A 27,333-nucleotide genomic window follows, 5' to 3' on the forward strand; every position below is an offset into this window, starting at 1 on the left:
CTGCAACCTCAGAGACAGATCCTGTCCTGCGCCTGCTCTCTGCCTCTCACCACCCCTCAAGTTGTTCGACTTCACCCTCTGAGGCAGCTCACCCCGCCTGCCCCATTTACTGTGGAAAATGGCCGTGTACTGGCTCCTCACCTAAGGACCTCACCTCTTATTCACCCATGAGCAGACCGAGGTCTCTGGGCACCAACTCTCTAGTCACTCTCTTCCACCCCATCCTGTCTTCTTACCCTTCCAGGCTTCCTCTGTCTTCTCTGAATTCCAGACCTAACCCATCTGCTGGTAGTTAAGACTGTTCCCCTCTACCTGCTACGCTTCTTGCCCACTGCCCTCCTGGGTCTTTTCCTCTTGCCCACAGACATGCACAGGCCTCAGAGATTGGTGATACCATCCCTTCGCCCTGTGTTCTGGCCAATATCCTAGGCCTTCCTGAGCCCTTCCATCTTTAGTGAGTTGATTGCATCCTAGGCCCTCAATCTATCTCCTCTCTCCTCTGTAATGAACAGCTTCCTTGAAGCTCAGGAGCTTCCAAATTGCCAAATCCACTTTCCAGCTCCAATCCTTGGCCTTTTGGACCTCTTGAGAGCATTTAACACTGTTGGCCATGCCTCTCTTTTTAACCCGCACTTTCCCCATTTCTGTACCTTCTTGACCCTGCTCTGTCTTAGGAGTCGTTTGTGTGCAAGGAACAAGAACCCACTCAAGTTAGCTCAGAAGAAGTTTTTGGCATAATTCAGGGGAATTTCCATCTTCTGCACCATTGTTACAGTTCTCTCCCCTGACCGATCCTTCACACACACAGCCACCAGACAATGCTCTTCAAACCGGTACTTTGATGTAATGGGAAGCCCCTGTTCAGAATCCTTCAGCGGCTCCCTATTTCCTACCTGATAAAACCTAAACTCATGGCTTACATGTCACATCTCCACTATCTTTGCTGCCATGTACTTTCCAGTTTGCTTCTACTCTTTTTCACAATTGTCCAACACACATTTCTGTGTCATCCAGCTACTCTACCCTCTATTCCCTAACCATATTTTTCTGTTCTCTGATCTGCTTCATAGCTCACACTGTTTCTTTTATAAATGTCTAACTCATATATGTTCTATTAAAATCCTATACATTCTTAAAGTTCTAGATCAAATGAACCTTCTTTATGAAGACTATCCCAGCGGAAGTGATCTGTGCTCCTCTGAAAGCTTGGGGTTGGGACCACTCCTTATTTGCCGTATTAAGTTGGAGTCTCTCTAAGCAGAGAATTCCACCATGTGCCATGCAATATGCCCAATCTGGAAATAGGATCCCAGAAGGGGGAATGAACTCATTGGAGAATGATTGGTTTATCTTTTTTACTCTCAAAGAAGAGTGAAACATCTATTTACCCCACATTCTGCCCCTAAATTGGCCCATCTTCTTAACCAAAAGAGAGACAAAGACCAACAGCTTTTTATCTAAAAGCTTCTAGGTGATTATAGCATTAAGGAGAGAAAGTTTGAGTAGACGTCTAAAGTATTTTGTGACCCAGCAGTTAAACAGGATCTGCCTGAACCCACAAGTTGATCACAGAGTTGGGCCAGCGCTCCCCTTGTGTCCTGCCACGTCCCACGCTGGGCTGTCACTGCCAAGTCTCAGTGCCCTCCCTGTCCCGCACCGCCCGCAGTGCTGCGTGGAACAGAGGCCTGAGGAGGAGGCCAAGAGCCGGACCCGTTTCCAGAACATACTGAGTCAAACAGTCGTTCCACTTTCTGTGTACACCTCTTTCTGGGGCTCCTGGAGGGGAGTGGTGGAACCTTGAGATGTATCTGGAGGACACAGGGACTCGGTGGTGCCAGGGAATCTCTGCCTTCCATCAGTAGGTCCTGGCAAGTCTGTCTCCAGCAGTACAGACCTAGATGAGTGACTGTCTCTGTAGAGACACACTGCTCTTCCCTCCTGTCCCTTCTCTTCCTGCAGATACGTGGCTCCTGAGATGCTGCTCTCATGAGCATTGGTCCTAGTTGAAGGCTGTCAACCGTAGGCTCCAGCTCCTGGCTCTCAGGATGGATGTGTGACCAAAGCTGGGCTAATCAGAGCCCTTCCCTGGGGTTTTTCACATCGGAACTGAGGAAAGCAAGCCTCTCCACCCCGTGCTGAGGCTGAGAGTGTACACAGGTCAGGCCTTGTGAAGAAGAATGGTGTGAGACGATGAGGCCAACAGAAAAGAGGGGAGAAGCCAGGGGAGTGGAAGTCCTGACGACCTCCTGGTCAGAACCCTGGCTCCAGGCACCCCAAGGCCTCACTGTCCCCTTGCTCTTCTGGCAGGTTGGACACCTGAACCAATACTTTCTTCAGTTAGTTCAGGTGGAGTGTTTGCCACTTGCAACCAAAGAATCCTGATTAACCCAGCCTCCATCTGTCACTTGAATCCCTCCTTTGATAGTATATGCAACGCCTGCCTCCCTGTCTTCCTCTTTTCTTGAGAGAAACATGCCTTGAGGGATGGACTTATGGTCTTCACCATCATCATCACCATCACCATGAACACCATGACTGAGGACCTGTCTTTTCCTGGCATCGTCCTAGGTATGGAGGGGCTAGAGCTGCAAACAGTAGTCTCTGCCTTCTGGTTGCCTCCATGCTCATCAAAATATAAGAAATTCCAAGGGCACAGAGCACATGCTGAGCACAGATCTTTTTTAGAACAAGGCATAAATCAATCAGTCTGCGTGGAATTTTTACAGAACAGAGACACTCATCACTGCAAATTATTCTGACCTTTCGGTGCCAAACATCCCTTTCTTGAAAAACCTTCCATCCCTTAGGACAAGAGGTTTTTATCCTTCATCTTAAAGTTACCTTCTTATTCTTTGCACTGCATTTGTGGGGTCTTTTCCACCCTGGTTAGCTCCTAGTTCAGGATCAAATGTTTTTGTTTGTTTGTTTGTTTTCTGGGCTGCCCTTTCCATACTTATCCAATTCACTCCCCTGTAAAAATCCCCAGCCCCAAATTTCTCATCATGGCTAGAAACCTCCCATTAACAGTCTCCTTTCCTTTAAACTAACTCCTGGCCTCTGGATATGTCCTCTTCTAGGATACAATCTGTGAGTCTCCTGTTGGAATGCCTTCCCATATGTTTTCTTGTCCTATTTAACTTCAATGGCTTTCAAAGAATTAAATGTGTAAAAACAAAAAAAGAGCATTACACACAGTTCCAAAGAAATGATCCATGTTCAGGGTTGTGCTTTCAAAATGGGAAACAGATGTGGCTAGAAAGGAAAGAAGAATTCAAAGGAGGAGTAGAAAAACAGGGTTTTCTGGAATCCCTGTATTTCTCATTACCCTTCCACCCTTAGGCTCTGCACAGACCCTCAGATATTCTGAGATCCATGTGTCAACCCAATAGATCCAGGCCTCCCTTGGGGAGAACTGCCTACTGTGAATCAAAAAGCTATCTTAGACAATTCTACTGATTACTGAGTAATGTTTTTTCCTATTTTCCAGAGATAAATTCTTCTTCCCCTTAGGTCTGAAATGATAGGTCATCATTATCTACTTTCTTGTGCAAAAATGTAGCTGGTTAAAAACAAGTTATCCTTTCTCACAGTTCTGTGAGTCGGGGATTTGGGCAGGGTCAGCTGGCAGGGGTGGAGGGGTGTTCTGCCCCATGTGACATTAGCTGGTATCGCTCACTCAGCTGCACTCTGTTTTCGGCTTGGCTGGGCTGGAAGGCCCACGAAGTCTTTGCTCATTTATCTGGTGCCTCAGTGCTCTTCTACATGGCCTCTCCCTGGGGCTAGATTGGGCTTCCTCAGAGCATGGTGGTCTCAAAGTGGCTGAACTTCTTACATGGAGACTGGCTTCCCCCAGAGACAACGTGGAAGCTGGTAGGCCTCTTGAAGGCTAGGCCCAGAACCGGCCCACATCCTGCCAACTGAGTCAAGTCACCAAGCCAGCCCTGAGTCAAGGGAGGCAAAATGGATTCCACCTCTTCATGGGTGGAGTAAGACGTCCATACAAAGAGGAAAGAAAATGATGGCAGCCATCTCTGGAGATCAGCTACCATATCCTTATAACCACTTCACTCACTCAGAGGGCACATGCTCATTTCTTAACCTTAGATAAACCCCATGTATAGAACACTGTTCTCATATTACTTGACTCTTCTCAGTCTCTTTTTTTCCCTGCAGATTATTTTGCCTCACAATCTCTAAGACCTAACACCTTTCTTCCATTCAACTTATACTCTCTCTAAATACTTGTTTCAGAAAACTGTGTATTCCCAAGTACTGAGCTCAAATTAATTTTTACTAAAGCTTATTTAAATTTTGGGCTCTGTTATGATAACGATGACTTAGAACCTGTAATATACCCATAATATATAAGGCTGACAAGCCTTTAAAATCTTTTTCTGTGAAGAACCAAATGGTAAATATTCTCAACTTGTGGGCCATACAGTCTGTGTTGCAATTACTTAGCTCTGTTGTACAGGAAAAGCAGCCACAGAAAACATGTAAATGAATGAGCAGGTCTGTGTTCCAATAAAACTTTATTTACAAATATAGGCAGCAGGCCAGACTTGGCCCAAAGGTCTTGGTTTTGCTGATCCCTGCGTCAGCCTAAGGGATCAGTTTGTCTTTCAATACATATTTTGTCTAATGATTAGCTGTTTGGCTTTCAGAAACTCACTCATCTCTGAAATTCACTTCTTCATCTATAAAATAAGGGTATTGAAGTAACCAAGAATAAAATAGCCCCTTACGCCTGTAGTCCTGAAAATGCCACACATCTTTAAAAACCTTTGAAGGAAATGCCCAGAAAGGCCATAAGATGAGTTGTTTCTCTATGATAATATCTCAGAGCTCTGTTGATATTTCCACGACTTTGTATCTTTCCAGGGATCTCTCTATTTTTCTCTCTGGGTCTGTGTATCCTCCCTTCTATGTGTCCCAGTGTCTTTACAGGCCAATCTCTTTATCTGTGTTTACAGTGTTTTTCTCTCTATGCTCAGGGCTTCACTGCCCCTTCAGTTTCCATTTTTCTATATTCTTGTGTGTCTCTCTCTTGCATTCGGATTTATACGTGCATCTGTCTCGTCTCCCTGCATCTCTCCCCTGATTATAATGTTGAATAGCTATATATTTTTCATTATTTTCCTTTTTAATGAAAAAAGTTCCCTATTCTTAGTTTTCAAAGTAGTATATTTTTCAAATTTCAGAAAAGTTTCTATTTATGTACCGTGAAATATCATGTGTAAACTACATAGCACCGTGTCTAATATATAGTAGGTACCCAATAATCATTACGTCCTTTCATCTGGCTTCCCCTTTATGTAACTGCCTAAATGATATTTTTTCACGTAGGTCAACAATTCTAAACAGAGAGAAAGGTTGGTCCTTTGTCTTTATCTATAATACCTTGTTACTCTCTCTCACCCTTACTCAGGACACCAGCTCCTGGCCTCCTCCTGGTGTCATTACCATGTTTGTACATAACCTGGGGACTAATGTAAGTAGAGGATCAAAGACCAAGCAAGAGACTGGTGGCTCAGATGACTTTACTCGGACACCCAGTGATGATCTGCTACCTCCCAGAGGCTCCCTCTCTTTCATTCACTCTACAAGTATTTATAGAGTGCCATTATAGATGGCATCCTCAGAGCCAAGAGAGCAGAGTGTTATAAGAGGCAAGTGGCCGAGAGCCCAGGCCACTGTGCCAGATACAGCTGAGAGTCCCCAGGAGATGGGACAGAAAGGGCATCCCTATTTGTGGCCTCATGAAAGCCACCAATGGCCATAACAAGGGCAGCTTTGCTGGAGTTGGGGGTGGAATGTGGATTGGGGGTGGGGCACATTGTCGGTAAGAAAGTGGAGAGCGCTTGTGAAGACAACTCTTTGAGTTTAGTGACAAAGGGGAATGAAGAAATATCCCAGCAGAAGATGAGAGATCACGGGTGGGATGTTTGGGGATGAGAAGTATTAGTGTGTGTTTGGAAACTCAAAGTGATCACTCTAGAGAGTGAGAGATTGTTCCTCGGCTTTTTTTTTTTTTAATAATGATGAGAACTTATAATTGTGTGCCTCTTCACAGTTTACCAAGTGTTATCCCACACACTGTCTCTTATCCTCACAGAGTTATAGTTGAGGAAGCTGAAGCTTAGAGGAATTGAGTGACAAACTCAAGGTCAGAGACAGGAAGTGGCAGGCCCAGGAGCCCACGCCCAGGCTGCTCTTCTCGGCCTGACCCCAAGGCCCCTCCCTGTCGACAGCAGTGGACCAGCACGAAAATTGGACGGCACTCACACAAGGACGGGTTGTGCCCCGCTGGTGTCTCGCGAGCAGATTTTAAAATTTCCACTGAGCCAATCACTTGTGCCTGCTGGCCCAGCCTTTGATATTATGAAGTCACAGCTGCTTTTCAAGAACACAGGACCCTGTCCACTTCCTAAGCCTGTTTAATTGAGCTTCAGAGCCTCCTGAAGTTCTAGAAGTGCCCAACGATCTCGGGCAGGTGTCAGAGAGAGGAAACGTGAAATCCCAACGTCCCTCACATCCGTCTCCCCCGACTTGTGGGAACTGACACCCCAGAAGGACCGTGGTGGGACTGTGGCTAACCTCTGAACCTCAGTCTCCACATCTGTAAAATCCTAGGATTGTCACGAGGATGAAATGAAGTAGTGGGTGTAAAGTATATAGAGCGTGGTGACTGCTCTGTGAATGTCACCCATGATTATTTTCCTTTATTGCTCACTCACTCACTTTTAACAGACACTTGCTGGGCATCTTCTCTCTGCCAACCATGGCTCTAGGCACAGCAAATACAGAGATGTATCCACATGCTTCCTGGGCTCAAGAAGCATATGTTTTAACGAGGGGAAGTGATGTTGGAACACAAGCAACTCTGCCACGTGGTAATAAGCAAGGTGTAAAACTCTGTGGGTGTCCAGGGAAGAGAAGATCACATCTAGCCCAGGCAGATGGGGCAGGCTTCGTGTGAGGAGTGTAGGGCGGGATGGTATGGAACCAACTGGAGCATCAGCCCCATGGATTAGAGGGGGAGGGGGTAAGGCTGGCCATCCCGGGGGGAGATTGTGAGAGGCTCGGATATCAGTGCAGCAGACCCAGCCAAGGGCAGCCTGAGTGGGGGGAAGGAGTGGCGACTCCGTGTCCCACCTCCCAGCCTTACACCCCATGTTGCTGGAACCCCTACCTAGGAGCCCTTGGTCTGGCTTTGGGTCTGTAGTCCCTGGGGGGGAAGGGGTACACAAGGGGACAGAGTGTCAGGATTCATCCCAGGCTGCTGTGTAGGCTTGGGAGGACTGTGCGGCACATGCTCGTTCTGTAACAGATGGAGGGTTTGAGCCAGCCTAGTACCCCTACCCCTCTACCCCTTAGGGAGTACCCTGGAACTAGCACCCCCAAGTCCTTCAAACAAGAGATGGTCCAGGGCCATCCACTCCCCCAGGGCCACCACCATGGGAGCAGGGACCTTGTGTACACGTCCATCACCCCCCATTCAGGGTGAAAGAACTGGCCTCCAATAGGTGCAGAGGCCATGGCCTCTCCCCCCACTGAGGGTGGTAAAGACATTCTCCTTGGGGGAGACCCAAGGGACAGGGGGGTGCGAAGGAGGGGTGTCAGTGCTGGACTTCATGTGGAGGCTCCTCAGCCATAGCCTGGAGGGGGTCCATGCCAACTCTGTCCATCTCCTGAGGTGGGTTAGACTCAAGGCACTATTTCAAGAGCATTAGACCAAGAAGTGCTCTCACACAGCTTCTAGTCCAGTGCCTTTTAAACACTGGCTCTGGAATCCCTTGTTTAAACAACATTTTAGGGGCTTCCCTGGTGGCTCAGTGGTTGAGAGTCCGCCTGCCGATGCAGGGGACGCGGGTTCGTGCCCCGGTCCGGGAAGATCCCACATGCCGCGGAGCAGATGGGCCCGTGAGCTGTGACTGCTGAGCCTGCGCGTCCGGAGCCTGTGCTCCGCAACGGGAGAGGCCACAGCAGTGAGAGGCCCGCGTACCGCAAAAAAATATAAAATTTAAAAAAAAAACATTTTATGGAATGTGATGCGTAAAATAAAATGCATCAACATAGAAATGCTCTGGATGAAACTGAGAGGAGAGGGCCCAGAAGCCCGTCCCCAAGACCGCATTTGTCCACACATTTTGTGACCCTCTGATTTAGTCCAGTTCTCGTTTTGCCGAAGAGAAACTCAGAACCTAGAGAGGGGAAATGACCAGCCTAAGGTCACAAAACTAACCTCTGGAAGAGTCAAGACCTGCAGAGAAGCAAATGAAATCAAGGCTGAGAAAGTGTTTTATAAACTGTAAAGTGCAATAGAAATGGAGGGTTATTATCTCCACTTTACATGAAGTTCTTGGGCATGTTGCTGCTTTGGGAGAGGCCACCAGAAAAAAAAATGCAGAGGACAAAGAGAGTTGGCATCATAGGCAGTGTGGAAGGAGCACAGGGTTGGACCTGAAGACAGTTAGAAGCCTAGTGCTGCCATGTACGAGCTGTGTGACCTAGGACAGCTCACTTTGCCTCTCTGACCCTCTGTTTCCTTTTCTAGAAAAATGCCTTCTCTACCTTCTTTCTGGGATTACTAGGGCTCAGGTGAGGCAATGCATGGGAAAGTACTTTTAGCAAGAGTTGTACTGTCTTGTGAGAAGCAGTAATGGTAGTAAACAGAAGACCCGGAGGCTCTGAGGCCCAGTATTTAGCACCCACAAGGCACTTCCTGTCCCTGGGGGCTGGAGCCAGCTGCTGACGGTGCTGGAACCCAAGTGTTCCATCTCTGCTGCCTAGACACGTCCCATAGGTCATGCCGTGCCCTCGACTCACAGCCCTCAGACACTCTTTGTCAAGGTGTCTGAGGCGCAACCTCCCATTACCGAGTGCTGACTCAGCCCCCAGTAAGCTCCGTCTCCCCTTTCGCACACTGTGGATGCCAGAAGGCACATGGCCAGTCACTCAGCATCCCCCAAACCTCACTGGCTCTGCATCTTGGTGACAAAGGGCCAAATAGGTTCTGTTTCAGGAAAGCAAGAAGTGATTTCTCTCAAAGACCTTGGAGAGTTCTTTCCTCCCTCCCCACAGTGTTTTCGGCTGGGGACCGTCCAGAGGCTGGCAGCTGAACTTCACTCGGGATGTACACGCTCAGGTTCAAACAAAGGCAGTAGCCCGGGGACTAATGGATGGAGGTTGGCCAGGTTCCTTTGGAGAGCCTGACAGGTGTTCCAGGAGGAGGGAGGAGTCCAGACGTTCCTGGCTGTGCTGCCTGGGGGTGACCTTGGACACACCACTTTCTCCACATGGAAAGGCAAAGGGAAGAAATCGACCACAGGACACCTAAGCCCTTATGACTCAGACATGGGCTCTGAGGATCCACTCATTCAATCAGTCAGCAAGGATTTACTGAGCACCTATTGTGTGCCAGGCTTCGTGCTAGGTCCTGGGGGAAAAAACAGACAAAAAGTTCTGCCCTTGTGGAGCTGACATTCTAGCAGGGTCAGACAGAGAAGGAAGAGCTAAATAGGAAGCTAGAGAACTGTCAACCGGTGGTAAAAGCCATGGGAAAGAGAGCAGGGGTGAGGGGCGAGGGTATGCGGTGACGGTGGTTGCAGGTTTCAGGAATGTGGGCTGGAAGGCCTCTCAGAGAAGGGAAGATTGCATGAGGACCTGAAGGACATGAAGGAGGGAGACAGCCATGTGGGTACCTGGAGGAAAAGCATCCTGGGCTGAGGGAACAGCAAGTGCAAAGTCCCTGAGGAAAGAGCATGCATCAGGGAGGTCGCGTGGTTGCAGGAGAGTCAGACGAGAGAGAGATGAGGACTGAGGAGCTCTTTAATCCTTTCCTTCCAGTGCCTCGGACGAAGCGATCCAGCAGGTCCACCTGATGACTTTAGATGCATTTGTAATCTCCTTTCTGGGATGCCAGTTTCATCCTACTGTTTAGATGCTGGGACTTTCTGTCAAGAGAGAGTCATTCCAAACCTCAATGACAAAGCCTTCTGTGCTTCCAGAATTCACTCCAGGTCCCTTAGGTTAGCAGAGAGGGCCTGGGTTTGAGTTCCAGCACCTGACGCTTACTAGCTGTGTTACCTTGAGAAGGGCACTCAACCTCTCTGAGCCTCCCTTTCCCTGATGAAGTTCATCAGTTGCCTCATCTGCAAAATGGGTTAATAATGCAGACTCCCATGCCTACCTCACTTGATTGTTGTTAAATTTAAATTAATGAGATCATAAATATGCAAGTGCCTTTTACATTGAAATGAGCAAGATAAATGTCAGGGAGTTTATTTCAGCAAAGCCTATGGTAAGGGGCTTATCACTGACTGCCCACCCCCCTCCGCCACCCTGCTCCTTATTTGCATCCCACGTGGGACCTGTTGACTCTCGCTTTGCTTCGGTCCACATCTGATTCAGGGACACTCGTCAAATACCCGGGGACCCCAAGGCAAGGCTGCCAAGGGTTCCCCAGGAACGTTCTGGGGCTGATTTGTCCTCACATAGACCTGTCCGGGAAGACTCTGAGCCCACTGCTCTGGTCGGATAGAGCCAGGTGGGCCCAGCTGCTCCCCTCAACGTCCCTTCCCCCTTCCTCCTCCAGGTACAATGGCCCCAACCTGGTTCTGAAGTACGACCGGGCCCAGAAGCGGCTGGTGAACATCGCGGTGGACGAGCGCAGCTCCCCCTACTACGCGCTGCGGGACCGGCAGGGCAACGCCATCGGGGTCACAGCCTGCGACATCGATGGGGATGGCCGTGAGGAGATCTACTTCCTCAACACCAATAATGCCTTCTCCGGTAAGGGCTGGGGACCTCGGGCCTCCCCCGGCCCCCACCTTCTTCCTCCTGGCACTAGGTTACTGTCACCGGCTTCCCCAGGACCTCACTCCATCCCAACAGAGACAGCCCCAGGAGGACCCGTTCTTCTCTTATGCATGAAGCTGTTTCTCACCTCCCAGCCCCTGGAGAGGAAGGCCTTGAGCAGTAGACCTGTCCCCTCCCTCGGACTTTACGTCCTCCTCGCCTCCCAGTCTGAGCGGCAGCCCGGTCCTCCTAACTGACCCCTCCCCCCTTCTCCCCGACTCCTCGTGGCCCAACCACTCAGCACTTCTCACGCCCACAGCCCACAGACGACTCCCTGGCATAGCCCTCCGTGCTGCTTCCAGGGAACTTTCTAAAATGCTTTGAAATCCTTCAAAGGCCCCCATAGCTTTCAGCTGAGCTGATTTTTTCACCCCACATTCCTGCAGAGCACCTACAGCATGCCAGACCAGAGGCGGTAGGTGCTGGGGATGCAACCTGGTGGAAGACAGATCTGGGGCCTGTCCTAGCCCAGAGTGCCATCCCAGTCACTTCGGCTCTTGTGTAAATGTGGATTCTGACTCAGCAGGCCTGGCTAGGCCCTGAGATCCTGCATTGCTAACATGCTCTCAGGCTATGATGCTGCCGATTGTCCAGGGACCACACTTTGAGTAGTGAGGTCCTGCACACCAAGGAATGGCTGAGAGAAACCGATGCCCAGAAGGCTACATAATAGCAAGAGTAATGATAACAACTAATACTTAAGTAGCACCTACTATGTGCCGGGCCAGGATCTAAGCACTTTGTATTAATCATCTCATTGAAGTCTCACAATAGCTCAGTTCGGTAGGTACTGGTGTGGCCCACTTTATAGTTGAGGAAACTGAGGCACAATGAGGTCATATGACTTGCCCAAGGCCACACAACTTGTAAGTCCCAGGATTCAGATCCATCCTTTTAATCAACCCACTCTATGGCCTTACTCAATCCGATGCCCTCGGGGCCTAGTGGAGAGCCAGGCTCATGGCTGGTGCTCAGAGTTTCATGAGTTGGGGGACTGTGTTCTTGCGGTTGCAGGTGGAAGTCTGCTCCCATGGGGCCATAACATCTGCAGGGGAGTCCCAGGCCATGGTTTCCTCCTGAAGGATGCAGGGCCCAGTGCCCCTTTGGGGCCAGGTTGGACGTGCACTGCACTCTTCCGGATGGCAGCAGCCTCTTGGGTTGGTCTGAACAACACCCTGTGATTCCGACCTGCGAATTCACCATTCTGGACCCTCCCATCCTCCTGGAGGCAGGTGATCGCCTGGCTATGGGGACCACCTTCCCTGCTCCCATAGACAGACAGACAGACAGACAGACACACACACACGCACACACACACACAGGCTTTACCCTGGGCCCATAATGCTGCCCCTGCTGGTTGCTGAGCCCAAGCCAGGATCCAGCCCCAGACTGCCCCTGCTGTTGAGCCCTGCCATTTGCATGAATGGCAAGGGAAGGAGTTGGGGCTGGTGCCAGGGGCAGGGGCAGGCGGAGCTGACTGGCAGCCAGCCAGCTTTGTGCAGCCGAGAAACAATGAGCCACAGCCCCAAGTGGTGTTTTATGGGTTTTCATCTCATCTTGCCACCAAGTGAGGCCTGAGAGATAGTAATTATCCCTACACAAATATCAGGGCATGATTACCCAGCTGGATTTACTGCCCTCTCTCCAACCAAGCCAAGATTGGATTAGGACACAATTAATTGATGGGCTGATCAACCTTTAACGTGGGGCAAGGTCAGGAGGGAAGCAGCAGCAAGGGACGGCTGTGGAAGGAGTGAGTGCCCAGGAAGATGCTGGAGGGACGCAGAAATGGGGAGAACTGTGGAAGGAGGTGTTTAACGTGGGCTCAGTGGGCACGATGCCAGAGGAAAGGGACAGACTCTTCCTACTCACTGAACACAGAGCATCGGGGCTGGGACCCGACCGTCAGGTGTCTCGAAGCAGCAGCCCTCCCACGCTCTTAGAGCGTTTCATCGTGAATCCTCGAGCAGTGGTGCTTAGCCCAGGCTGCACACTAGAATCTCCTGAGGAGCTTTAACACGCCCAGTTCCCAAGGAGCATCCCAGTCCAGTCCAATCTGAACCTCTGGGGGTGGGACCCAGTTATCAGATTGGAAAGCTTTCCAGGTGATTCCCTCGTGCAGTTGAGCTTGACAGCAATACCCCAGAGTCATGTTGGTTCCGTGCTCAGCCTAACCATCACCCCATTTACTCACTAATGTATTCACTCATTGGGTAAGTATTTACTGAGCACCTACCGTATGCCAGGCACTATTCTAGGCACTGATGATGCCCCAGTGAATGTAACAGACAAAAATCCTGCCCTGTCTCTCCAGTGCAGTCTTATATTTCTCTAGGAATCTGACTCCACTCTCCTAGCCACTAAGTTCCTCAAGGGCAAAGTCCATGTATTGCTTATTTTGTGCCTCCCTCTGGCCCAGCCAGAACTTGAACATTCTAAGAGTACAATTAAAGCTTGATAAATAAGTCCAGGAAGAACAGACAAGGCACAAGCATTTGGCCCGAGAGAAGGTTTGCCAACAGAGGGAAGACGAGAAGAGGCAGAGGCAAATGGAGCTCCCAGGAAGGTCCCTCTGGGAGAGGCTGGCGCTCGGCCCCCAGAGCTGGGGTAAGGGAGACACTGCCCCCCAGCCTCAGCCCCAGGCGTGCACCTCCCAGTGACCTTATGTGGGTTTGAGGGACGTCTGTGGGTTTGAGTTAATTTTTCAGTTGAGTGATTCGATTGATTCAACGACAGTGGGTGGGGTGTGGAGCCGTTTGTGCCAGGTCAGCACTTCCCTGGGGCCAGCTGGCATGAGGCTCAGCCATGGCCACCCTGCCCACAATGAGGAACCGGCGATCCTCCCCAGGAGCCCCAGCCAGCCCACACTTCCCGTGGCTTATGACTGGGGGCTCCTTTAGCCTGTGCCCAAGCATTGGAGAGACCTCTGGAAGGACGGACCCACCCTGTCCCTCAGCCAGCTTTTAGGATGTCAGCACTGGGGTCCTGCATCCTGGCAGTGTCCCGTGGGAGTCAGTCTGTACAAACCTGGGACGTGCCCCTCACCTACTGGGTGACCTTGGGCAAGATGCTTGACCTCTCTCGGTCTTAACCCGTTCACCTGTAGTACAGGAAAACCATATCAACTTCATGAGTTCAACTCCCTCCAGTAGCCCCACAGACTGTATCCAAAGTCTTTACCATCACCCGCCACACCCCTCCGGCTGTGAGCCAGTCGCCCTTCTGGCTCCGTTTCCTCCACTCTTCCTCTTGCTCTCCGCATTCCCACCCGAGGCCTTTGTACTTGCTGTTCCCTCCGCCTAAAATGCTTTTCCCACCGTTGTTCTCAAGGCTCACTCCTTCCCTTCATTCAGGCCCTTGCTCAGATGAGGTCTTCCCTGAAAGCCTTAAGCCCGTACCCTATCACTCCCTATGCCCTTAACTTGCTTTATTTCTCTTCAGAGCACTTACTGCTGTCTGAAAATATGTTATATATTTGTTTGTTGTTCATCTCTTCTACTCTTCTGCTAAACACCATGGGGACAGAAACTGTCTTGTTTTCTGTTGTATCTCCAGGACCAAAGAAATGCTTATGTCACTTAGTAAACATTTTACTTAAATTTATTTTATTTATTTATTTATTTTGGCTGTGTTGGGTCTTCGTTGCCGCGCGCAGGCTTTCTCTAGTTGCGGCGAGCGGGGGCTACTCTTCGTTGCGGCGCACGGGCTTCTCATTGCGGTGGCTTCTCTTATTGCGGAGCGTGGGCTCTAGGCGCGCGGGCTTCAGTAGTTGTGGCATGCAGGCTCAGTAGTTGTGGCTCGCGGGCTCTAGAGCTCAGGCTCAGTAGTTGTGGCGCACAGGCTTAGTTGCTACGCGACATGTGGGATCTTCCCAGACCAGGGCTCGAACCAGTGCGCCCTGCATTGGCAGGTGGAGTCTTAACCACTGCACCACCAGGGAAGCCCATAAACATTTAATATATATATTTGAATGAACAGCTGAGATAATGAGTGAAAAGTACTTATTATGGTATCTAGGACCTAATCCGTGCTCTTTAAGCAACAGCTGTTATAATTCTGTGACTTGAAGAAAGGCGGAGACTTTCTTTTTTTTTTTTTTTTTTGGCGGTACGCGGGCTTCTCACCTATGTGGCCTCTCCCGTTGCAGAGCACAGGCTCCGGACGCGCAGGCTCAGCGGCCATGGCTCACAGGCCAAGCCGCTCCGCGGCACGTGGGATCCTCCCGGACCGGGGCACGAACCCGCGTCCCCTGCATAGGCAGGCGGACTCTCAACCACTGCGCCACCAGGGAAGCCCGTGGCGGAGACTTTAGAAACGTCCTGGATGGAGGAGCCACAGGCCTCCCTCCCGGCCGCTTGAAGAGAGAGACTCTTAGAGCAGAAAGAGAAAAGGACCATCGTGTAAATAAGACACCATACACATGAGGGTATCAGGAAGGCACAGCTCAAGGGTTAAGAACTGGAAAGTAGTAAGAGGGAGGGAACAGAGGAAGACTGACCACAATCCCAAGAGGCCTGGGCCAGGAAAGCAGCGTACAGCTTAACTAACCTGGAAGAGTACTAGCCAGTGTGTTTCAGGCAACACTTCTCTCTACAAAACCAGGTAGGAGGGCTTCCCTGGTGGTGCAGTGATTGAGAGTCCGCCTGCCGATGCTGGGGACATGGGTTCGTGCCCCGGTCTGGGAGGATCCCACATGCCGCGGAGCGGCTGGGCCCGTGAGCCATGGCCGCTGAGCCTGCGCGTCCGGAGCCTGTGCTCCGCAACGGGACAGGCCACAACAGTGAGAGGCCCGCGTACCGCAAAAATAAATAAATAAATAAATAAATAAATAAATAAATAAATAAAAACAGGTAGGAGTGTGTGCAGGACAAAGGCGGACAAGAGGCCCGCTCCAACACCCCATCCACATCCAGGAACCCAGGGCCCCCTGCAGCTCCTGTGCAGAGCCCATCCCTCAGAGCTCCTGCGCTGGCTACTCCAGCTGCTGCTTGGCTTGGCCCTGAGCTCTTCTGCCCGTGTGACCTGGCCTGGGGTAACAGGAGTGTGGTGCTGGATGGGTCACTGTGGACTGTGAGCCCCACACCCTACCTTATTTATTAACTCATTCAGTTCAGCAGAATGGTCACTGACCATCCGCCATCTTCAGTCTACATATACCTCCCTCCCTTTCTACACAAATAGTAGCACGCTCTGTTCACAGTGCCGCCCCTTACTTTTTGGTTTAACGATCAGCTTTGGACAGTATTTCACAGCAGCACACAGAGAGCTTTCTCATTCTTTTTATGGCCGTATAGTACTCCATTGTATAGATTTGCCATTTGTTGAATCGGCCCTCTGTTGATGAATAGTTAGATTGCTTGCAAACAGTGCCACCGAATGAATAAGCTTGTACAACATGCCATTCTCCGCAATTCCAGGTGTATCTGTAAGGTAAGTTCATAGAAATGGAATTGCTGCATCAAAGGAATATACAGGGGTAGTTTTGATAGGCATGGCATGTCCTTCAAAGGGACAGTCCTAATTACACTCCTATCAGCCCTGATACCAGTGAGCCTTTCCCATCCCAATAGCCTCACCAATACATGTAATCATTTAAAAAAATATTTGCTAATCCGATAGGAAAAAAATTGGGATCTAAGTGTAGTTTTCATTTTTCTTAAAATGAGCAAGGCTGAACGTATTTTTTTATATTAGAGTCTCTTTTTTCTATTGATTATCAACCTTCTTCGTACTGATTTGTAACACCTCTTTATAAATTAGGGAAACCAGCCCTCTGTCTGTCATACAAGTTGCATATAGTTTCCTCTTGTTTGTCATTTTCCTTTTGTCTTCGCTCATGGTGGGTTTTGCAGTGCAGAACATTTTTACTTTTATGAACTTGGATTTATGACTCTTTTCTCAGATGGCTTCTGAGCTCCATATTATACTTAGGCCTTCAGCAGGGCTTTTGTAACCTCTCAGAGGGGAGGCTTCAGTCACTGCGCCAGAGAGAAGAATGGAAATTGGGGGCGCCTTGCACTTCCAGGCTCTTCTGCCCCCCACAGCAAATGAGTCTGCCTTGAGAGTGCACCCATCGTCCACAGCTCTTCACTCAGGTCCCTTCCTGCTGCACCCAGATGCTCTACACCTCGCTTCTCAAAGCAGCTTTCGCAGCCCAGCACCGGCAACAGCTGGAAGCTCATAAATTTGCAGAATCTCAGACCCCACCCCAGACTGACTAGACCAGAATCTGCATTTTACCACGATGGCCAGGACTTCCTGTGTCTGGGTAAAGCCTGACATACACTAACCCTGAGGCTCCACCCTCTTTTCCTAGGATCCTCTAAGCCCTAAAAATGGATCCTAGGGTCTCCTGATCCCCAGCCATGTTTCCCTTGGACACAAGGCCCAGATTTTCAGCTCAGCCAGCATGATCCCATTTGGGGAGATGAGCACACAACCTGCTCAGGCTCCCCGCCCCCATCCCCACTGTGCCTCGTTGCCATGTAGCCCCAGAAGAAGCAAGGATGGGAAGAGGCTGTCAAAGCAGCATCATAAAGAGTATGGAGCCCTGAAATCCATTTCCTCGGTCCTCACAAAAATTGAGGTTCCTCGGGAGCCAGGACTGCCCTCCACCAGCCCCCACCCAGCTATTTATTTATTTATTTTTAGTTTCTGCTGTGCAGCAACGTGAATCAGTTATACATATACATATATCCACTCTTTGTTAGATTGCCTTCCCATTTAGGTCACCGCAGAGCATTGAGTAGAGTTCCCTCTGCTATATAGTGGGTTCTCATTAGTTATCTATTTTATATATAATAGTGTATATATGTCAATCCCAATCTCCCAATTCATCCCACACACCCCCTTCCCCCTTTGGTAACCATAAGTTTGTTTTCTACATCTGTGACTCTATTTCGGCTTTGCAAATAAGTTCAGCTGTGCCATTTTTCCAGATTCCACATATAAGCGATATTATATGATATTTGTCTCTTTCTGACTTACTTCACTCTGTATGACAGTCTCTAGGTCCATCCATGTCGCTGCAAATGGCATTATTTCATTCCTTTTTATGGCTGTGTAATATTCCATTATATATATGTACTACATCGTCTTTATCCATTCCTCTGTCAGTGGACACTTTTTTTTTTTTTTTTTTTTTTTTGCGGTACACGGGCCTCTCACTGTTGTGGCGTCTCCCATTGCGGAGCACAGGCTCCGGACACGCAGGCTCAGCGGCCATGGCTCATGGACCCAGCCGCTCCACGGCATGTGGGATCTTCCCGGACCGGGGCACGAACCCGTGTCTCCTGCATCTGCAGGCAGATTCTCAACCACCGCGCCACCAGGGAAGCCCTGTCAGTGGACATTTAGGTAGATTCCATGTCCTGGCTTTTGTAAACAGTGCTGCAGTGAACATCAGAGTGCATGCATCCTTTCGAATTATGGTTTCGTCTGGATATAGGCCCAGGAGTGGGATTGCTAGGTCATATGGTAGCTCTCTTTTTACTTTTTTAAGGAATCTCGGTACTGTTCTCCATAATCTGCCCACCTCTTTAATATGTGGTGGGGGGCTTTGCAGTCAGACCCCAGTTTGAGGCTCGGCATTGCCAGTTAACAACAGCTGTGCATTAGGTAAACGGTTTAACCCTCTGAGCCCGATTCCTCTCTGTAAAACAAAGAATCTATCTTCCTGACATAACTATGGAGAGGACCAACTGAGCTAATGTGGGTGATGCACTCAGCAGAGGTTCATCGGATTTCTCTCTTCTCCCTGGGATGGAAGAAGGAAGACTGAGAAGGAAGAAAGACTGGTCTTTCCCTTCCACCCCAGCTCCAGCCTCACTGCTCTGCAAGCTGCTATCCCTCATGGCCAGCGAGCTCTTGGGCATGCCTTTTCGGCCACCTTATGGTCCCCTCAAAGGCCAAGCTCCTGCTCCCACCCTCGGCTGGCCCGATGTCCCTGCTTCCATCACTAACCCCACACTGTGGACTTGCTCTGATCCACCACACACAGCCGCTCCCTCCCGCCCCTCCTGCTCCAGCCTCCTGCACCCAGCGCTTCTTCCTCACTTTCCCTGTAGCGTCACCCGGGATCGTGCCTGAGCTACTCCAGAAGCGGCCTCCCCACTTCATTTTCTCCCCTGTTGGCCCACACCTCACTCCACTGCCAGGTGAATCTTCCAGAAACACTGTCTTCCCCAGATCAGAAACCACCCATGGCCCCTTCACCCTCAGTGCTGGATTAGTGGCTATCTCCTGGCCTGCCATGCTGCTCCTCCTGCACCTGCACAAACCATCCCCTCTAGACAAACTCAGTGTCCCCTCTGTGCCTTTGCCGATGCTTCCCCGCCTGGCCTTAGGACCCCCCCCTCCCTCTGCCTAGCGGGCAGTGGAGTGAGTGCTCAGAAGCACAGTCTTTGGAGTCAGAAAGACCTGGGTTTGACTCTGTCTTCACCACTCACTGGCTCTTGGGCAATTGACTTAACCTCTCTGCCCCCTCAATTTCTCCATCTGTAAAATGGGGCTACACCACCTTTCAAGGTGCCTGAGGGGTTTAGGCAAGATGATGATTGTAAAAAAACAAGAAGAAGTGCTTCATGCAGACCCTGGTTATACTAAGTGCTCTGCATGCTGGAGCCGTGCTATTGTTACTCTGATGCTTCGGTTCAGATGCCTCCTCTGTCATGAAGCCCTCCCTGATCACTGTGGCCTGATTTCACAGCATCTCCGGGATGTACTGTCCTGTTGTCTCTGCGGGGCTCTGCTAGTTGGGGGATCATAGGCAAGTCCCCTTGCCTCTTGTGCCCCAGGTCCTTCATCTGTAAATTGGTCCTGAAAATAGTACCTTGTGGGCTTGTGGCGAGGGTTAGTGAGTGAGTGTATGTGAAGCTCCTGGCACATAGAAAGCTCTGTAGGAATGTTAAGTAGTATTAGTTTTACCGCAGTCCCATGGCATCTCCTCTGCCTATCCCTCCTGTTGTCAAATGAACTATAAGTGCCCTGAGTGAGGGACTGAGACTCCTACTTCCATGAGGCATCCCCCAGCACCCAGCAGGGAGTGGTGGGCCCTTGAGCCTCCTCCATTTGGCCTTCCCAACTGGCTACCTGGCAACAACTGCCGGTTCCACTGGGCTCTGAGACCTTCAAGGCTCCCTTAAAGCCAACATGCCAAAGTCTGGGTGGGAATGGGAGTCCTCAGATGTGCCTCTCAGAGGGGCCATGACCTCCAGAGCCCCCTACCCTGCCCTTGAACGCCCTGTTTCTCCCAGGCCTCCGGTCTGTAGGAGTCACCCCCAGGGACTCGGGAGAGCCCGTCTCTCCTACAACTGACAGCCTCTCTTCTTCCCAAGCTGCTGCCCCCGACTCAGTGAGGGGCCCCAGGGCAGAGTGCAGCTACAAGGAGCCAGAAGGTGGGATTACACACTGACATGGGCCAGGGGCCAGTGCTGGGTGTTTATTGTCAGTGCCAACGACCCACACAGCTCACTGTTTATCTGTCTTCCTGACACACCTAATTACCCAGGTTGCAGCTGCCAGAGCGTTTGCTCTTCCTAAATCACAGGCTCCCATCCCTCCTGTCGCCCAGGCCTCCTGGCCTCTGCCTGCAGAAGAGCTGCCATTGATTTTACTGTTCCCGTTTATGATCTACAAGGGTATGCATCTCTGTTGCACATTCTACCTTAGTTTATTCTTCTGGGCGTCCCTGGTCAGCTCAGAAGCCAGGAGGCTGGAAACGGGGGAAGACGCTAACAGTACATGGCGCCCTCACCCCTCTGGCCACAAAGCCCAGAACGTGGCCCGAAGTCAACACCCCTGCGCAGCAGTTTGCCAAGAGCAAGGCTAGTTCTGCCGGATGCTGACAGGTGAGCTGCAAAAAGGGGTTCCATGGCCGAGTATGTTTGGGAAAGGCTGGCTTAAGTCAAATTAAGCCCGTAATTTATTGCAGGACTTTTCAAAGTTTTGATAGACTGATGTCCACTGAGAACCTCCAAGGGTGGATAGAAGGTGCAGTCTTTCCTGAACACAGACGATCATGAAACCTTTTCTCCAGGCAGCTGGCAGAGACCAGGGTTCCACAAAGCACACGTTAGGAAATGTTGGGAAATGTGAGCAGGAGGAATTGGGGGCGATGAGGCAAAGAGAGGGGGATAGAGTCACCCTGGGCTCGTTTTTTCCTCTTGTCTAGCTGAGGCAGGAACTCGGCGGCTTGAGAAATTTCTCCCACTGAATGCAGAGGTGCCCATCAGAGCTCTGCAGAGCCCCAGCTGCCGGCAGCTGCTTTCTCACCTAGGCTAAGCTTTGGTAGAGTTTAACCTCGGGATTTCAGGTGGGACTAGAGGAGCTGGAGGTACAGTCTAAAGAGGCCCTGGTTTGACAGAGAAGGGCAAGGGTCGCTCGCTGTTGTGAAAGCTGGGCACCCGGAAGCCTGCAGTGCCGTCCTCGGAGGCCCCCCAGGCATCAGAAGGCGATGACAAGGCTGCCACTGCCTCGGGAACAGCCATGAGGATGGCAGTCTCAGTCCACAGTCCCTTTTCCGCAGTCCTGAAATCCAGAACGCTCTGAAAGCCTCAAGTGCTTTTTTTAAGTTCGTAGGAAAGTGAATTGATAGCAAAACCTGTCCTGAGCTGACGTGAGCTATTTATGGGCTTTATTTATCCCACCTAGTGTGACTATTCATATATTTCACTGCAGAAATATTAATGTGTTTAATTACAGGGTGCTGCCCCAGTCCCTGATGGGGGTGTTATGTAATAAACGGTGTATGCACTGTGTTACCTTTCTGACACGTGAAAGGAAAAAAAAAAATCTCAATCTCTAGACACATCTGGTCCCCGGGGATTGCGACGAGGGCCCTGGGGCCCGGGGTGGCACAGAGCAGCCAGAGGACAGTCCCCGCGTGCCGACCCGGGGCCCCATAGTTCTCCCCTGCAGTTCCCACAGCGATGCTGGGAGGGAGGAGGCACAGCTGTTACCCCCAAGTCTCAGATGAGGAAACTGAGGCTGCAAAGAGGATAAGGAACTGGCCAAGGCCCCGAGCAAACGGGAGTCAGAGCTGGACACAGGCTCAGGCCCTCTGAGTCGGCACCTGCGCTTCTGTCCAGATCAGCGACCCCCGTGGGCCGCCCTCCCAAGCCAAGCAGCTCCGTGCAGCCCCCAGCTGTGGCTCCTCAGCCCAAGCCCCACCCCATAGACGCCTGTGGGACTCCTGGATCCACCTTCCGCTCTGCTGGGAAAGGGCCTTCCCCTCCTCAGGACGGGGCCTCTGCGCCGCCGGGAGGGCCAGGCAGAGTGACACAGCTCTGCCCCCGTGCCAGGTCCCTGGAGTCTGGCGAGCATCCCTCAGGCCAGCTCCAGGCCCCACAGATGATGCGCCAGCCCCTGTGGGTCCCCGGGCTCTTAGGAGGTCCCTGTGTGAGGCCACTCAGAGAGCACACCCTTTGTCCTCTCCCAGGTAGATCCACCTGACAAGCCTCCTGTGCACAGCCCTCACTCGCACACACTCACACTCATTCTTACACTCTTTTTTTTTTTTTTTTTTTTTTTTTTTGCGGTACGCGGGCCTCTCACCGCTGTGGCCTCTCCCGTTGCAGAGCACAGGCTCCGGACGCGCAGGCCCAGCGGCCATGGCTCACGGGCCCAGCTACTCCGCGGCATGTGGGATCTTCCCGGACCGGGGCACGAACCCGCGTCCCCTGCATCGGCAGGCGGACTCTCAACCACTGCGCCACCAGGGAAACCCACTCACACTCATTTTTGCTCACATTCTCACTCTCACCCACCCACTCACTCCTGCGCGTTCCTACACACTCACTTTCACACACTTCTCCTCACACTCTTACACCCACTCTCCCCACACTCACTCTCACCGCACCCCTGCAGTGCAGAGCTGAGGCCCCGGAAGCACCTCAGAGGGTCCCCCCGTCTATGAACGGAAATAATCATTTCTGTCTAGGACCTCCGACCCCTTTGGGGGATGGGCGGCGCCGTGCTAAATCTTGCAGGTGCATCACCTCATTTACCCCTTGAATTAAGCTGGAATGCAGTTATGATTGTCGTCCCCATTTCCAGATAAGGAAACTGAGGCTCAGACTTGCCCAAAGTCAACAACTAGAGCCTAGAAGTAGAATCTGGGTGGAACCGAGCCTGAGACTCAGTCCCGTTTACTCTAAACCCCGAGTTCCTGACCACCGCGTCACCTGCGCCCCTCAGGCTGCGCCCATTTGCCTCCCCACAAACCCTCACCCCACCGGAGTGCCGACCCCACTGCCATCCAGTTTTCCTGGAGTGTTGGGGACACACCTGTCAGAGCTCAACTTCCAGCCCCTTCCTCGGTCTGGACTTAGAGACCCACCCGCCAGCCCAGACCTTTTCTTCTGAGACCCAAATCAGGTCCTGTGATTCAGCAGAGAATGTAGGCGGCAGCTCCTGGAGAAAGAGGCGTTCTTGGTTGAGTTTGGGTGTGAAATACCGGCAGTCCCAGGGTCCTGCTCGTGGTGCGGCAGGAGCGCAGGGCAGACCGCGAGATCCCGGGTCAGCTCCAGGCCCCAAGACCCCGTTCTGAGGGTCAGCTCAGCACACAGGAGTGGGCACGCGGCCTCCCAAGTCCCTGAGGGCTGGGCTGGCCATTTTCATAAGCCTCGGAGTCTCTTCTCTCAACTGAGAATGCCTGCGTGTCCCCAGGAGAGGGGTCGCAGCTGCCTAAGCACTCGCCGTGCAGTAGGCGACCCGTCCACCCGTGGCCCCAACCCCTGCGGTGGGTGCCGCACCGGTCACCAGCGCTCCCTTCCCTCCTCTCTCCAGGGGTGGCCACGTACACGGACAAGTTGTTCAAGTTCCGCAATAACCGCTGGGAAGACATCCTGAGTGACGAGGTCAACGTGGCCCGCGGCGTGGCCAGCCTCTTTGCCGGGCGCTCTGTGGCCTGCGTGGACAGGAGGGTGAGTCCAGGGGTGCACGGAGGCTTGGGGAGAAGGGGGGCACACGGCGATGTGTCGGCCAGGAGGGGAGCCCCAGGCAGACGTCCCCGGACAGAGCGTGGCTCCCGAGGGCAGAACCCAAGGCCGCTCCCACAGGGCCTTACACATAGTAGGTGCTAACATCCTTTCACATCCTTTCTCCCCTGAGGCCTTTCCAGCAACCAGGGGCTGTCATCATTGTGTCCACCGGACAGAGGAGGGCACTGAGCCCCAGCTTGGAGCAGGGACCTGCCTGAGGACCCAAAACGGATCGGTGGTGCGGCTCGGACATGAATCAGAATCTCTCAGCTCTGAACCTTGTGTTCATTCATTCATTTATTCAACTCTTATTTATGAAGTGCCTACTATGTGCCAGGCATTGTGCCATCAGGCCCCCACCCCCATAAGTATTTATGGAACAAATGAAGGCCCAAGCAAAGTGGCTCGTGGGTGGGTGAGTGGAGGGTTGCCTGAATGTACAAGTACTCTAGTTAATCCATAGCTCCATCAATCCTTTCCCGCCCGGCTATCCTCCCGGCACAGAGGTGCTCAAGTCGAAGTGCGGGGGAGAAAGGCCAAGTGGGGAGGGCAGGAGCAGCTGCAGCCATCTGCCCTGTGGGGCGCCCACCCCCATCTCCGGGCGTGTGTCCCGGCCAACCCAGCCAGAGCCAGAGCGTGGAGTGGAGGTGATTTATCCCTCCTTGTCACCTGCTTCCCTGCCGCCCCCTCCCTGGCTTTACGAAACAGTCCTCACTAAATCGGGGACCCAGCTGCTGCCCAGCTTCCATGGGAGCATCTCTGGCCCCCATTCTGGGGACAGGCACAAGGGGGCCAGCTCATTTCGGGACTGAGATGGGGACTGAGATGGCACCGAGGGGACTGGGGGTTCAGCGTGAATCTTCACAGCAGGGGCCTCCAGGCCTTGGGAGAAGGCAGGTGCCAGGTATAAATACTTATTTCTTATCAGGCTGGTGCTGGGAAGAGCACGAGACTGGCCTGTGAAGCCACACTTGGCCCTGACCTGACCCGCGTGGTGGGAGGAAACTGGGAGGCGGCTCAGCGAGCAGCCCCAGGGACTGGGGGTTCTGGGGGCGCGCCAGGCCTGGCCACGCTGCTGCCAGGCCTCTTCCCGTGTCTCCTCCTGGCTTCCCGTCTCGCCCCTTCAGGACCAGGGCTGCCACACGCGGCTAAGGCAGGCATCTTCTCAGCACTGGTGGGAGGGCCTGAAGGTTAATCACAAAGAGACTCGCTCTGTCCCAACAAGGTCATCTGAACACCAACGCACTTAACCACAGGAGGGGGGCACCACGTGAAGTGCAAAAAGAGAAAGGAAAAAAGAGACGCTTTGGCACCAAGCACAGGAGGCGGGCACTTAGCGGCTTGTTCACTCCCTACTCAGGCCCAGCCTCAGGGAACTAGAAAACGCCCGCACAGCTGGTCTGCCACCAGGAGAGGGGCTACTCTCTGTGTCCGGCCACCACCTTGGCAACCCCTGAGATCTGAGAACTGTGGAGAGGTCAATGCCAGTGTGGAAGTTGAGAGACAGGGATGCAGTGTGGTATGGGAAAACACAAGAGCAATCATAACGTTAAGAATATAATATTAACATAACAAAAACAATAATAGTATAATAATAGCTAACGCTTGTTAAACTGGCCACGTGCCAAGCTCTGTGCTAAGTGGTTTCCATGCACCATCTTATTGAATCCTCAAAGTAAGCCTATGAGGTACACGTTATCATTACCCCCATTTTACAGATAGGGAAACTAAGGCTTCTAGCAGTAAGCTACTTGATCTTGGTCACAACAGTAAGTGGCAGGCAAAGGCAGGAATTGAGCCCTGCCTGGCTGAAAATAATCAGATGCCTTTTACCTCCCTGCTGCCCTGCCTCTGGGTAAACCCGTATCAGATACACCTTTCTAACCCCAGGTTCTATTACAACGTTTGACCTACTCCTTCCTCAGCCCCACAACCCCTATACCTGTGGCCTGTTAGCATACCTGCTCTGGACTAGCAGCATCAGCATTGTTAGAAATGCAAATTCTCAGGTCCTACCTGACTCCACCCTCCAGACCTACCAATCAGAGCCCCTGGGGGTGGGGTCCCGCAGCCTGGGTTTCAACTAGGCCCAAAGGTGACTCTGAATTATGCTAAAGCTTGACAGCTTCTCACCAGGTAATAGCCTCAGCCCCTACAGTGTGCCGCTCTCTCCCGCTCCCCTCGCAGACCTCATCCGTTCTCTGTCCCAAAGCTGGAACGCCTCTACCCTTCATCTTCAGGTGTCTCCTCACTCATCCACCTTTCTGGATGCAGCTCAAAGCCGATCTCTTACAAGAAGCGTTCCCTGATCGATAATGATTATGCTTCATGTTTTTAAAGCATTTTTATCTTTTCAAAGACCTTTCACATGTGTTGTCTCATTTCATCTTCTCAGCAACCCTGCCAGGAAGCAGGGGGGTTATGATTCCCACTTAACACGTGAGGAGATACGGCCAAAGTGGGTGAGGCACCTGCCCAAGGGCACAGAGCCAGTTAGGGGCAGAGCTGTGACTAGGATCCAGACTGACAGCCCCCAGACCAGTGGTTCTCAAAGTGTGGTTCCTGAAACAGCAGCACCAGCTTCACCTGGGAACTTGTTAGAAATGCAGATTCTTGGGGCTTCCTGAATCCGAAACTCTGGGGATAGGACCCAGCATCCATGTTTTCATAAGCCCCCCCAGGTGATTCTGAGGTTGGCTACAGGGTGAGACCCACTGCCCTGGACCCAAAAGCTGCAGAAACACCTTCCTTCCCCTGGAACTAGCTCCCCCTCCCAGAATTATTGTGGTCAAGTTCACATGTGAATTTCTGCAGTCTTCTATAACTGTAACACATCTGTGTTTTTCTGTCAACCCAATACACTGAAGTAAGGAACTAGGTATCACTGAATTTTATAAATATCCTAATTTCCAGCAGAGAGTGCATTTCAGTTCATCTGGGCTTAATTGCCCATTTGTCGATGAGATTGCTAACAGCTGGTAGGGTCAGGAAGCGTCACAGTGATGGTGCACTTTCCCCTTCGGCCCCATTCATTCTCTCTTCATCCAGCCATTCCACACACATATACCAAGCTCCTGCGATGGGCAAGAACCTTTCAAAGTTCTCCCCTAATCACAAAACCATGTTGTAAAGCAGTGCAACTCAAACTTCATTTTTGTGTAGGGATCACTGGGGATCTTGTGACAATGCAGGTTCTGATTCAGCAGGTCTGGGCTGGGGCCTGAGAGTCTGTATTTCTAACATGCTCCCAGATGACACCGATGCTGCTGGTGCAGGGACCACTTTAAGTAAGAAGACTTGTAAAGCATCGATTCCCAGGTAGCAGGCTAGAGACTCAGGGAACCAAAAATGAAGGGGCAGGGAAGTCTTTACAGAACAGGTTGGCCACCTTCTCCAGCGTCCTCCCCCGACAGGCCCCGCCTTGCTTTGACATTTTGACAGCATTGAAGGAACTGTTTGTGGCTTCCTGACATTCATCACTCTTTGTCTCATC

General features: G+C 51.6%; 1 protein-coding gene across 6 annotated transcripts in view; it reads left to right on the plus strand.

Moving 5' to 3' along the window:
- Positions 1 to 27,333, plus strand: part of CRTAC1 (cartilage acidic protein 1) — a 151,221-nt gene that overhangs the window by 74,005 nt on the left and 49,883 nt on the right. For all 6 annotated transcript variants that reach the window (XM_059054709.2, XM_059054711.2, XM_067024908.1 and 3 more), the window contains exons 3-4: positions 10,598 to 10,794; positions 23,647 to 23,783. In XM_059054709.2, coding sequence (XP_058910692.1) covers positions 10,598 to 10,794; positions 23,647 to 23,783 — 334 coding nt within the window. The remainder of the gene's footprint in view (positions 1 to 10,597; positions 10,795 to 23,646; positions 23,784 to 27,333) is intronic.

This window comes from Kogia breviceps, chromosome 2 (genome assembly GCF_026419965.1).
Source record: "Kogia breviceps isolate mKogBre1 chromosome 2, mKogBre1 haplotype 1, whole genome shotgun sequence".
In the NCBI taxonomy this organism is placed as follows: domain Eukaryota; kingdom Metazoa; phylum Chordata; class Mammalia; order Artiodactyla; family Physeteridae; genus Kogia; species Kogia breviceps.